The 12,466-nt window shown below is 38.8% G+C and overlaps 1 protein-coding gene across 6 annotated transcripts; it reads left to right on the plus strand.

Annotated features, from left to right (window-relative positions):
• Nucleotides 1–2,093: 2,093 nt before the first annotated feature.
• GAR1 (GAR1 ribonucleoprotein) lies at nucleotides 2,094–11,314 on the plus strand. Of its 6 annotated transcripts, none has more exons than XM_059377245.1 (7): nucleotides 2,094–2,918; nucleotides 3,364–3,570; nucleotides 5,022–5,176; nucleotides 5,642–5,701; nucleotides 8,982–9,120; nucleotides 10,244–10,309; nucleotides 11,010–11,314. In XM_059377245.1, the coding sequence occupies exons 2-7, from the start codon at nucleotides 3,375–3,377 to the stop codon at nucleotides 11,021–11,023; spliced, it is 630 nt and encodes a 209-aa protein (XP_059233228.1). In that variant the 5' UTR covers nucleotides 2,094–2,918; nucleotides 3,364–3,374; the 3' UTR covers nucleotides 11,024–11,314. The 6 variants fall into 6 exon arrangements, with proteins under 6 accessions (XP_059233228.1, XP_059233221.1, XP_059233205.1 ...); XM_059377238.1 differs by having other exon boundaries at nucleotides 2,094–2,908; XM_059377222.1 differs by having other exon boundaries at nucleotides 2,124–3,003.
• The last annotated feature ends 1,152 nt before the right edge of the window (nucleotides 11,315–12,466 follow it).

Here is a 12,466-nt window from a genome sequence, read left to right on the forward strand (position 1 = left end):
GGGTTTTTCACAGATGACTTTGGTGATATTGAGATACGTGCCCTCTACCCCTACACTTTGAAGAGTTTTGATCAGGAAGGGATGCTGTACTTTGTCAAATACTTTTTCAGCATCTATTGAGAGTATAATATGGTTCTTTATCTTTCTTTTATTAATGTATTGTATCATATTGATTGATTTGTGGATGTTGAACCAAACTTGCAGCCCTGGAATAAATCCCACTTGGTCACACCAGTTTTTAAAAAAGGGCATTAACAATTATAATTGTGTGTGTGTGTCTCTCTCTCTCTATATATATATACACATACATACATATATATATATATATATATATATATATATACATCTATTATGTATATATCTATACATACAACACACATACACTTATAACATTTTTATGCAGGGGTTTCCAAAATGTGAAAATTATTTTAAGGGTTCTTCCAGGATGGAAAAGATAGAAAACAGCTGGTCTGGTAGATAGGAAATGAAGCTTTTCTAAGCAGGAAGTATATGACAACAATGGAGAAAGAGAAGCAAGGCAGTCGTGCAGGCCTGATTAAGCAGAGGGATGGTGTACAACATAGGAAGGAAATAAAATTAATCACTACAGGACCTAATCAATGGAGACATTTTACTCTAGATTTTTTTCTGAAGGATGTGGAGAGCTCTCTGAGGTCTTGAGGATGGCTTGAGAATAAGCCATTTTAGTTAGGTCAGTATGTCATCATATTCAATACAGATGGAAGAAAAGTTATACATGGAACCATTTATTATGGACTTTTCAATTCTTACAGATTATATTGAGTGATTTAGGGTAGGAATTAACACAGAAGTATGGTAATGACAACAAGATGCCTGTAATGACAGCACAAAGCTTTCTTCCAGGAATTAATAGAAATTGACAGCTTTGGATAAAAGAGATCAATCAAGGCTGGGGTGGCAATGATGCTAACAATGACAAAAGGAGAGTGCTCAAAGACCTGAGTCCAAAGATTCAGAAACGAGGAGTATGATGCTACTGTGAGGGCTGACAGGGGGCTGGAATGATGCACAATTTGGGAAGAGTAATAAATGGGGAGCGGGGACAGAAAAGGACTGAAGACTCTGAGAATCTAAAGTTCTACTTTATCCCTCTAACTGGCTGGAGAAGTTACTTCACTTTCTTGAATGTTAGTTCTTTACTGACAATAAGTAAAATAAAGGGGCACCAGATAATCTGGAAGGTCTTATAAAACTTTAATGATTTCATCACAGTGAGTTAGTTAGCAGTGGACACCAAATGGAGCTAAACACTGAACATAAAAGTTAGATGAAGCAAAGCAAAATAGAGCAAGGCAGTAAGTACATTTACCAAATCTGAATAAAAAATATATTTATTAAGTTCCTTTCATACATAGGATTGTTAGGGGCTTTCTCAAGAAGTTTATGTATTAGTGTAGAAGACATTGTGATTTCTAGCATTTCATAGTGAAGTTTACAACGTTGTATCCAAATCAAAATTAGCCTCTGAAGTAGGTTCCAATCTCTGCCCTTTCAGAGGCACAGTATTCGACTGTGTCAAATACCAAGGTAAGGTCTCAGACAATTCTGGTGTAAAAGATACCATCCAGAGGCCCCTGGATGGCTCAGTGTGTTAAAGCCTCTTCCTTCGGCTCAGGTCATGATCCTAGGGTCCTAAGATCGAGCCTCACATCAGGCTCTCTGCTCAGGAGGGAGCCTGCTTCCTCCTCTCTCTCTGCCTGCCTCTCTGCCTACTTGTGATCTCTGTCTGTCAAATAAATAAATAAAATCTTAAAAAAAAAAAGATACCACCCAAATTTAATAAATGGTTCACTAGCTTTCTTTGGAAAAGAAATTACACTGGAAGCTGAAATTAGATATCAAGGGCTTAAAGGGGAAGAGGGGCTTGCAGCACAGACGGTCCAGAGTCTGTCAGTGCTAAAAGTGTACTGGACAGAGGTTCCAGGCTAGTTCAGTTGGAAGAGCCTGCCACGCTCCATCTCCCGGTTGTGTGTTGGAGCCCCATGTTGGGTGTAGAGATTAACTAAAGCATGTTAAAAACAAAAACAAAAACAACTTGACAATAAACCTTTTGGTGCAAAAGATAAACATATTTGGCTTTTGTCACATAAATTATACTTTAAATTTTTTTTAATTTTTATAAACATATATTTTTATCCCCAGGGGTACAGGTCTGTGAATCGCCAGGTTTACACACTTCACAGCACTCACCAAAGCACATACCCTCCCCAATGACATAAAATATACTTTTAAAGAAAACAATATTTTTAAGATACACATACACCTAGCTTTTCTTCCTTTAACTGATGAAACCGTAGGAGAAGACAGGCGCAGTCAGCTCACAATCGTACATACTTCAAAAGTTCCGGGAGAAACAAGCGCTCCCAAGAACGCAGGAAGACCTTGCACGGGGTTGCAATGCCACTAGATCCACCTTTGGGCAGAGCACAGCTGAAAATTCCTCAGAGATGTGGGCTGCAGAGTTGCTGCGGCTGGCAATGAATTGACGAACGAGGAGACCATTTCACCGCCTGAAAAGCCAGGGCTCACGGCCAGTCCCCCGCCACTTAGAACCCGCAGGCTCCCGGGAGAGGCGGCGGATCACTAACGCCAGCCATCTCCCAGGGCAACAGCCTGATGGCACTTCCTGCAGCTTCTTTGCATTCAAAGGACGCCACTATTAAACGTCACTTCCTACGTAGGTGAAGGCAAGTTGACCTGTCGTGAACTGGGGTTTGAAGTCAGTATTGCTGCTCTTCCAGCGGAAAAGGCTGTTCTGAAAGGCGACGGCGCCCCGGGTTCTGCTGGTGATTGGCTTTTTGTAAACCAGTCCTTCGAGTTTCTTGCCATTTCCCACCGCACCACACCCCTCCTCGCTTCGCCCTCAGTGAGTGCGGGTACGGTGGCCGAGGAGGCTCGTGCATAGCGGAAGTACAGGGCAGGTGGGCGTGCTCAGCGGGGCTGGAGGTGCACGTGGCGTCGGTGAGTTGGAGTAGGGAGCAGAAGGGTCCGAAAATGGCTGGACCCGGAACCCAGCTGAGGGAGGGTTGGGGGGAGGAAGGGAATGCATTGTGAAGACCTTCCTGCCTGCTCTGGGAGGAGGTACTAAGCGGGGACGCCGAGGCTGCTGAGTGGTCCGGTCAGCGCGCACAGGCTCTGGGGAGGTGACTCTCCTCACCTTTTAGGTTCATCTCTAGCGACTTGGTCGTGCGTGAGGTGGCAAGGTTGCTGTATTTATTATTGTCCCCCCGTATAGTGTTCTAAACGTGGCTCAGAGGGGTTAGGTGGTGCACCCAGACGGCACAGCGACCCAATGGTACGCACTTTTTTTTTTCTCAACAGGTAAAGTAAGCATGTCTTTTCGAGGAGGAGGTCGGGGGGGCTTTAATCGAGGTGGCGGTTTCAATCGCGGCGGCAGCAACAACCATTTCCGAGGCGGAGGCGGGAATTTCAGAGGCGGCGGTGGCGGCCGAGGAGGATTTGGACGAGGAGGTGGCCGCGGAGGCTTTAACAAAGGCCAGGACCAAGGACCTCCGGAACATGTAGTTTGTATGTCGCCTTAAATCTTAGCCTGCTTGTTAGTCTGCTTGGGGCGGAGGTTATGGGTTTAAGTTCGGGGGTTACATGCTGAAAGATACCTCTAGCAGCTCTCCTACGGAAGTTGCTGCTTGGTTGGGGAGTCAGTTCTGGAGATGCTGTAAACTGACTTAAAATAATGCTTTATTGCTGTGATGAGAAAGGGAAGATGAAGAAAGCAAAAGAACACGTAGAATGCGTACGTGGAGGTGGAAATTGAGCTTGGGCTGAAAACGAAGTTATTAAGTAGGTAGTATTGTGTATTTACTCCTGTTGTTCCCGTTTTACAGGTAAGAAAACTGTGATTCAGAGTTAGGTTTCTTTAACTCTGGGATCATAGTAATAAGTGATCAATTTGAGATACAAAGCTTTTCTGACTCCAAAGCCCATGCTCTCAGTTGCTGTTCATAAGTAAGAGAAGTGTGAAATAAATTGCTTGGAAGGGAAATTATAGAGGGGAAGCCAAGAAGAAGACCTAATTAGAGTAGTTTTGAAGTAATTATCAATGAGGTGGGATGGAAGCCGCGGAATGTGACACAGATTGGACAGGAGAAACCTACATCAAAAAGGAGAAATGATGAAGAGAGTTTAATATAAAGACGAGGTTGGACCTCAAAAGCAGTTGTGCAACATGGTTTGAAGAGTGCAAAGGGTAGAGTCATAGGTCCTAGCCCCCCAGCATGCAATGATCCAGGCGTGGTGCACTGTGAGGGGGATGGAAGTGAGGGAAAAAAAGGAAGGGTTTGATGGGAGAGAGATTCCAGTGGAAACAAATTTAGTAGAACTTGGATAATACTTGGGAATAAAAGGTTCCAGGTTTTGAGCTTGGGTGATAGGGATGAAGAATTGGTTTTGCAGGTTTTGCAGGTGATGAGTATTTTTGTATGGGGTGATAGTCAGAAATAATGGTATTTTGAGATCCCACACTTCTCTGAAAAAAGAGTGAGGAGTCATTGGTGTAGAGGAGGTAATGGGAAGTTATAAAAGGGGAGGAGAAAAAGAACAAAGACTTGATTTACGGTTAGGGACTGTGGAAATGAAAAGAGACAGTAGAGTGTAAGCATGGTGTTTAATATAATAGTTATTATTATAATAAAACACCTGTTACAGGTTGGTTTTAATGTGCCAGGCATTTTTCTTAGCACTTGACATTTATTATTGTGTTTATTCCTCATAATACTGTATGTTAGGTGTTGGTACTGTTATTAGTCCTTATTAATGATGGGGACACTGAAACAGAGATAAGAATCTTACTGCAGTTCACATAGCTAGTGTGGAGTTTGGGGCTTTTTTTTTTCTTTTTGGCCTCAGAGGAGAACAGATAAAGTGAAATCCCAGGTAGCCAAGAAGAAAGCTTCCAGATGATGTTAGTCAATATCATTTGAAATTGTTTTATATTTTAACATTTTCTTGTCCTATTTCAGTATTAGGAGAGTTCCTGCATCCCTGTGAAGATGACATAGTTTGTAAATGTACTACAGATGAAAATAAGGTGCCTTATTTCAATGCTCCAGTTTATTTAGAGAACAAAGAACAGATTGGTAAAGTGGATGAAATATTTGGACAACTTAGAGATTTTGTATCCTTTTTAATTAGATTAAATTAATTAATTATTACCCAGTGATCTCATTCGAAGGTTACCATTTGCTTTTTCTGGAGCTAAGTCCTGATTTAATTAGACTTCCTGCTTCATTAAATTGGACAGAATATTGCTATGATTGGACCATAAAGGAGAATCAAGAGAGGAGGATGTATTTCCAAATATTGAAAAGACCCTATAAGAGTGACTTCCTTTTTTGGAAGGTTTTAGAAATGATTGCCATTTGGATAAGTGCTACAGGATTAAGGTACTTTGTTTTGATTATGATGATGCCACAGGAGTAGTGTGGAATTAAAAGTTTTAAAAACAAAAACTTCATTTTCTCTTGGAAACTCACTTCTTACCTTTCCTAAATATTCCCATATGACTTTGTTTTTATAATTACATATGAATTCATGAGGTTATTTTTGATCTTAATTGCTTATTCCTTAATACAACTAATAGTATTTTTCTGTTAAATTGTCAGAAAATATGAAGGCATCTTCCTTTAAAAAACTGCAGAAGGTGAGTCAAGCTTAGGATAACTAGGATCTTTGGTTTTATAAGTGAATGACCTTCCTTAGGACAGTGCTACTTAGCACTTGAGAATCCCCTGCTGTATCACTAGTGAAGCTCTTAAATTCAGATGTTTTGTACTTTAGATGTTGAACTTAACTGATCTCTAAAAGCCAATTATTTAATATTTAACATTTATTTTAAAATAAATATTTATTAGCAAATTCTATAACTGCTATAATGTGTTTTTTAGTTTATGTAAAGCTCTTACTGGAAAGCTTACATGACCTAAAATTCTAAGTAAAATGTTAAATTTTGAAATATTATTTGGGAGAAGTCAGACATTAAATGATTTCACAAATATTTCAATAACATTTTGATACTTGGTATGAAGGAGAAATACAGATTGCTATGAGAATGTTAGTAGTGGGACCAAATTTAATATATTGGATTTCTGAGGAAGTGAACTAGAAGCCGAGACCTGAAAGTTGACTAGAGGTGATTCCCAAACCTCATTGCTCATCAAAATATCTACAGGAGGGGCGCCTGGGTGGCTCAGTGGGTTAAAGCCCCTGCCTTCGGCTCAGGTCATGATCTCAGGGTCCTGGGATTAAGCCCCACATCGGGCCATCTGCTCAGTGGGGAGTGTGCTTCCTCCTCTCTCTGCCTGCCTCTCTGCCTACTTGTGATCTCTGTCTGTCAAATAAATAAAATCTTAAAAAAAACAAATATCTACAGGAGCTTTTAAGGTCATCATTTCTTGGCCCCACTCTTAGAAATTTGAGCAAGTAAGTCTTAGGTAGGGATCAGGATTCAGTTGTAAAAAGGGAGGCTCCTGGATAATTTTGATATATTAGGCTAACACTTGGGAACCACTGCTAGCCAAAGAGGTGGAAGCCCATTGCAAGTAGAGAAAAACAGTTTGTACAAGTCTCTGAGACAGGCAATTTAAGGATCTGAAAAAGCAGAAGTATAGTTCAGATACAGAACATTTAAATGAGACTGGAGAGGTAGGCGTTCAAAGTAGTGGGAAAGAGTTAAGCGTTAGTTTTGTTTTTAAATATTGTTTAAATTGTTTAAATATTTGTTTTTAAATATTAGGATAAATACAGTGAAGTTATGTTAAAAAAGAGTACTGGAAAAATAAAAGGATGCTGGAAAGGGGTTAGTACAGTATGTAAAGGAGGCAGGACAGAGAATTGGATTAATCCTGGAAGAGATGATATTTCGGACTAGGGTGGTAGTGACAGTGGAAATGGAGAAAAGTGGATTGATTCATGAGAGATACAGGAAGTAGCAGTGATAGATCTTGGTAGTTGATTAGCAATATCTGGGGTGCCTGGGTGGCTAAGTAAAGCCTTTGCCTTCAGCTCAGGTTGTGATTCCAGGGTCCTGGGATGGAACCCCCTGGTTGGCAGCTGGCTCCATGCTCAGCAGGGAGTCTGCTTCTCCCTCTACCTCCCCTCCCCCTGCTCATGCTCTCTCAAAAATCACCATCTTTCACATGTCTGATTTCAGCATCTTTGTGGATGTACCAAAATCGGGAACATTGGAGAAGAAGGGAATTGGGGGAAGATGGTGGATTCAGTTTTAGACATAATGAATTTGAAGCACTTAGGAGATACTCAGATAGTTAGGAGCTCAAAGGAAGAGCCTGGATTAGAGATGGAATTGGAAGTTGTCATTGTACAGACAATATATGGTACAGTCTAAGAAGAAAGAATGAGAAAAAGAGCTTTGGGATACCTCCTAAATTAATATTCTCTCTTGGAGACTGAGAAGTCACATCAGTAAAGGAGGACACAAACCAGGAGAGTTTTATAAAAGTGGTTTTCACCAAAGTCAGAAGAGCAGAAATGCTCAACTGTGGCAAAATGCTGCTGTAGAGTGTTCTTTGGATTTAGCAACAGCGAGGGCAAAATGTCATGGAGCCAGTGGAATGCTGGGCTCACTGATGAGATGGGGACAGTGCCTTGTTGCTGGCATGTGGCTGCTACTGGCTGTAGGAACCCTGGCAAGTACCCACTGGGAAATTGACTTTTGCTTTAGGTGGGCCTGAGAGCCAGGCTTCTCATTTAGTGACTTGAAAAAAGGAATTTACCTGCAGTACCCACTTAAATTCCATCTGGATGCCTGCCCTTTTTCATGATATTTTTACTTGAATATTTATTATTTTAAAGATTTTATTTATTTGAGAGAGTGAGTGAGAGAGAGCATGAACGGGGGAGGGGCAGAGTGGGGATTCCAGTTAGGTGGGGCTCAATTCCAGGACTCTGAGATCATGACCTAAGCGGAAGGCAGACGCTTAACCAACTGAGCCACCCAGGCGCCCCTGTGGATTTTTTATTTAGTGGGTTTGTTTTGTTTTGTTTTTTATCACGGATGCTAAATTGGTACATTCTGCCTTTCCCCATTTCTAGATTCTCTGTTTAGGTTCAGATCTTCCTTATCTAGCCTAGGCTGTCTCATTGAATTTTCTGTAATGATTGAAATATCTACCTTGTATAGTAGCCACTAACCATTTGTAGCTGTTGAGCACCTGAAATGTGACTAAAGTAACTCAGGAACTGAATTTTTAATTGTTAATTGGATAGCCACATGTGGCTAATGACTGCTAAATTGGGCGGTGCAGAGCAAGACAGTATTTTTGAGAGAATGGGTTTGAAAGGAAGAGTGATAAGGTGGTATCTAAAGAGGGAGTCAGACATCTTATAAGTGATACATTACCATATGAAACTGCTTATGCGTGTTTTACGTAAAATTGTGAACTATACCTCATTATGTTTCATTATTATGAAAAATGTCTTTAATCCCAAATAATAGAGTGGGTTTAGTTGATGCATATCCTTTATGACTTTGTATGTTCAGCAAATAGTTACTGATCTGATCCTTTATTAAAGTTTTGAAATAACTAGTATGTGCCTCATTTTTAATTTTAATGTTAAATTTTTAATAGTTTTCATTTTAGGGCAATTCTTTTGAGTGAAGAGGTAGTTAATTTTTGGAAGGCATCCATTTATCAGGAGAAATGAGACGGAATTGGTCTTGGGTTTTTTGTATGCATGTAAATGCTTATTGTGTATGAAGTTTAAGTGCTTTGTGTACATTACTCTTTGGATCTTCACAAAGACTTTGGGGTAGGTACTTTGTTTTCTTGATTTGATAGATCAGAAAACTAAGGCACAAAGAAATTAAGTCTTTGCCTTTTAAGTCTAGTGAGTAGATTCTTAACGATTATACTGTAATGCTTCCTAAGTCGTCACACTAATTGTTTCTGTTATACTTCCAGTTTTATATAGACCCATATAAACTGCTGCCACTGCAGAGGTTTTTACCTCGACCTCCAGGTGAGAAGGGCCCTCCAAGAGGTGGTGGCAGGGGAGGTCGAGGAGGAGGAAGAGGCGGAGGTGGCAGAGGTGGCAGAGGTGGTAAGTTATTTTGGGGGGAAATTTTCTAATGAGATTTCAAAGTAGCAGCCAATTCATATAGTACAGTTCAATTTTTTATGTAAGCAAACCTCCTTTATGCTTATTTATTTATTTTTTTTAGAAAAGCTATTTTCAAATCTTGGCAGATTGTCAGAGTAATAGTGCTCAGTTTCAATAACTCATTTAAAAAATCTAATAAAGTGTAATTTTGAAGGATTTTATCTTTTTGGGGTTGTTCATGTTTTGTTGAGCATTTTATAAGGTATAAAATGGTGGGTGGTTAGACGATGAACAGAGTTGGGGATAAGGTGCAGCAGCATCGAGTATGGCTAGATCTGTTAGTAGTGGGGTGGTGGATGGGTGGTGGGATGACGGCAGAGCCAAGTTAGTAGGAAGGGGAGCGGAAGACTGGTTGGATATCTTCTGTTACTGAAACAGAAAGGAGAGAACTGTTTTTACCCTTGTCTTTCTCAATTTAGTTATTTCATTCTAAATGTGCTTTTTTGGGTCCACATAGCTAGGAGATAATCTCTTTAAGAAATCTGAATATATGTCTATTAAATATTTTTGAGACTCTAATTAGAGATCCCCCTCCCATTCTATATTCAGTCTCATATATAACGAAAAGAATTCATGTTTTCTTAAAACTTGTATATTTGTATACCAGTATTTTAGAAATATGTTTGTTTTTCCTCTTGTTATAATTCATCATTCCTTACCACGAAAAGAATTAAAAATGGAGACTGAAATAGGAAGCTAAATGTGTGTTAAATAATTAAAAATTTTACATTTTCTAGTCAACATGTGAGCATCAGTGATCGTCCATAATGTAGCTCAATTAACTTTAAATAATTGTTTTATTATAGGCTCTCCAGAGTGAAATCAGCTCCATCTGCTACCCTTTGTTCTTATGATAAACATCCTTAGTTCAATTGAAAAAGTAATTAAGCAAAAGTTGAGGTACTCCTACACTTAACAGTAGGGCTGAATGGAACTTTAAAGTAACAAGTTTTTGTAATTCATTAAACCAGAATACTTGTTTAAAAAGTTGCAATCTAGGGTATTAGACTTATCAGAGTAGGATAGGCTACAATAATTTTATAAATATTTCCTTTATTTTTAGGTGGTTTCAGAGGTGGAAGAGGAGGTGGAGGCTTCAGAGGAGGAAGGGGGGGTGGTGGTTTCAGAGGTGAGTGTGAAAAAACAAATCTTGGAATCACTGAATTTCTGAATTGGTATTATCTACCATTTTAAATTTTAATTCAGTCTTATTTTAGTTTCTCCAGTGTATGGAAACCGTGGTGTTCTTTGCTTTAGCCTGATTTATAGCTTTATTTTGATCTCTTCTGTGCTTTGCCTTTTGAATTTTTTCACCTACTTCTAATTTGTTTTGCCGTATTAATTTGACAAACAAAAAGGTATAATATGAATGACAGTTAAGTGTGGTAAATTGGTTGGCTAAACAGTCTAAGACCTCATGCTGATTTTAAACTTGAGATTTCGGGTATCATGCTATTAAAAATTGATATTCTGGGTGAAGTAAGTCAAGCAGAGAGAGTTAATTATCATATGGTTTGCTTATTTGTGGAGCATAAGAAATAATACAGAGGACATGGGGAGGTGGAGAGGAGAAGGGAGTTGGGGGAAATTGGAGGGGGAGACGAACCATTAGACTGGACTCTGAGGAACTGATGGTTTTGGAGGAATGGGGGGTGGGAGGTGGGTGAGCCTGGTCGTGGGTATTATGGAGGGAACCTATTATATGGAGCACTGGGTGTGGTGCATCAACAATGAATTCTGGAACACTGAAAAGAAATTTTAAAAAATAAATAAGAATTTTTAAAAATTGATTTTCTGTAGCCTTAATACTTTCATTTTCTCTTAATCAGGGAGAGGACATTAAGTATAACAGTTGGCAGAGAAACTTTCTACATGAACTACTTCTATGGATCAGAAATTTGTTTCTTGAGCAAATCTTGAAGAACTGATCGTTTTCTGACAGTGGAATTAAAATGTCAATGCCATGCAAAAATGAGTGCAACAGAATAGGTGATTTTGCTCTAAGAGTATGAACAAACGTTTTAATGTTTTGTACAATGTTTGGAACTCTGTGGGTGCTTAATAAATGGGCAGTTTCCATTTGAAGCATACTTGGAATTTTTAAAATAAAATGTTTTATTTCTTTAAGTTGTAACAGAGCAGCTGTGTTTATTAAAACAGGGCTATTTTTGAAGCTAAAAGGTACAACTAAGCTTAAACTGAGTGGATTTCATATAGAAAAAATGATTTTACATATGTAACTGATCTTTAAAAAAAGTAGGTTAGTGGAACAGTACTTTGACCTTTTTTATAAATTAACACCCCCTTTCAAAATCTTTGCCTTTTGTTTGTGAAAACAGTACCTTTTATTGCATTTCACTTGTATATGTAAGAATTACTAAAGCATTTTCTTTAATAACGATTAATAATTGATTAGCAAATTTTGGTTTTGATTATGAATCAAGTTGGAACAGCTCTGTTCACGTGAGAACAGAAGTTCAAGAAATTTCTGGAGACATGTTCAATTCTCATTCAACATAGATGGAATCTTGAAAGTTTTACTGAATGTTTTTATTTTACATTTTAAAAGAAACTCTAAAGGTTTAAGATGTTATTTATCATTAAAAAAAGATGTTATTCATTATAAATATATATTTGTTCAGATTCCTGGTTACATGTTCAGAATCCTGGGTAGGGACATTACAAATGAAATTGATTTTTGATCCCCACTGCTAGTGTAGTATCAAGAAGTAACTATGATAACAAGTTAGAATATTGTGATAATAGGACCATTTCCCTGCCATTGATTTTTTCCCCCCACACGTATTTGTTCTCAGAAAGAATGATATTTCCATCTTTGCTTAAATTTTCTAGCATACTATACCTAATATTAATACTTGGTTAACTCTTGAATACTTGTTTGAGGTAGCATATAGTATTGTCTATGTCAGTGATTTGGGTTTTATTTATCTTTCTTGATTAATAGAATTGCAGCAGAATTAATAAATATGTTGGCCATTAATATATATAAAATGAACAAATATTCGGGAAATTACTTTTTCGGGGAGCCTGGTTGGCTCAGTAAGTTAAGCATCTGCCTTTGGCTCAGGTCATGATCCCAGGGTCCTGGGATTGAGCCCCACATCAGGTTTTTTGCTCAGCGAGGGGCCTGCTTCTCCCTCTGCCCCCTGCTCATGTCTCTCTCTTGCTCTGTCTCAAATAAATAAATAAAATCTTAAAAAAAAAAAAGAAAGAAAACTACTTTTTCACAGGAAGAAGCGGTTGTGTTTTTAGAACTTGGAAAGGG

This window comes from Mustela nigripes, chromosome 1, assembly GCF_022355385.1.
Source record: "Mustela nigripes isolate SB6536 chromosome 1, MUSNIG.SB6536, whole genome shotgun sequence".
NCBI lineage: Eukaryota > Metazoa > Chordata > Mammalia > Carnivora > Mustelidae > Mustela > Mustela nigripes.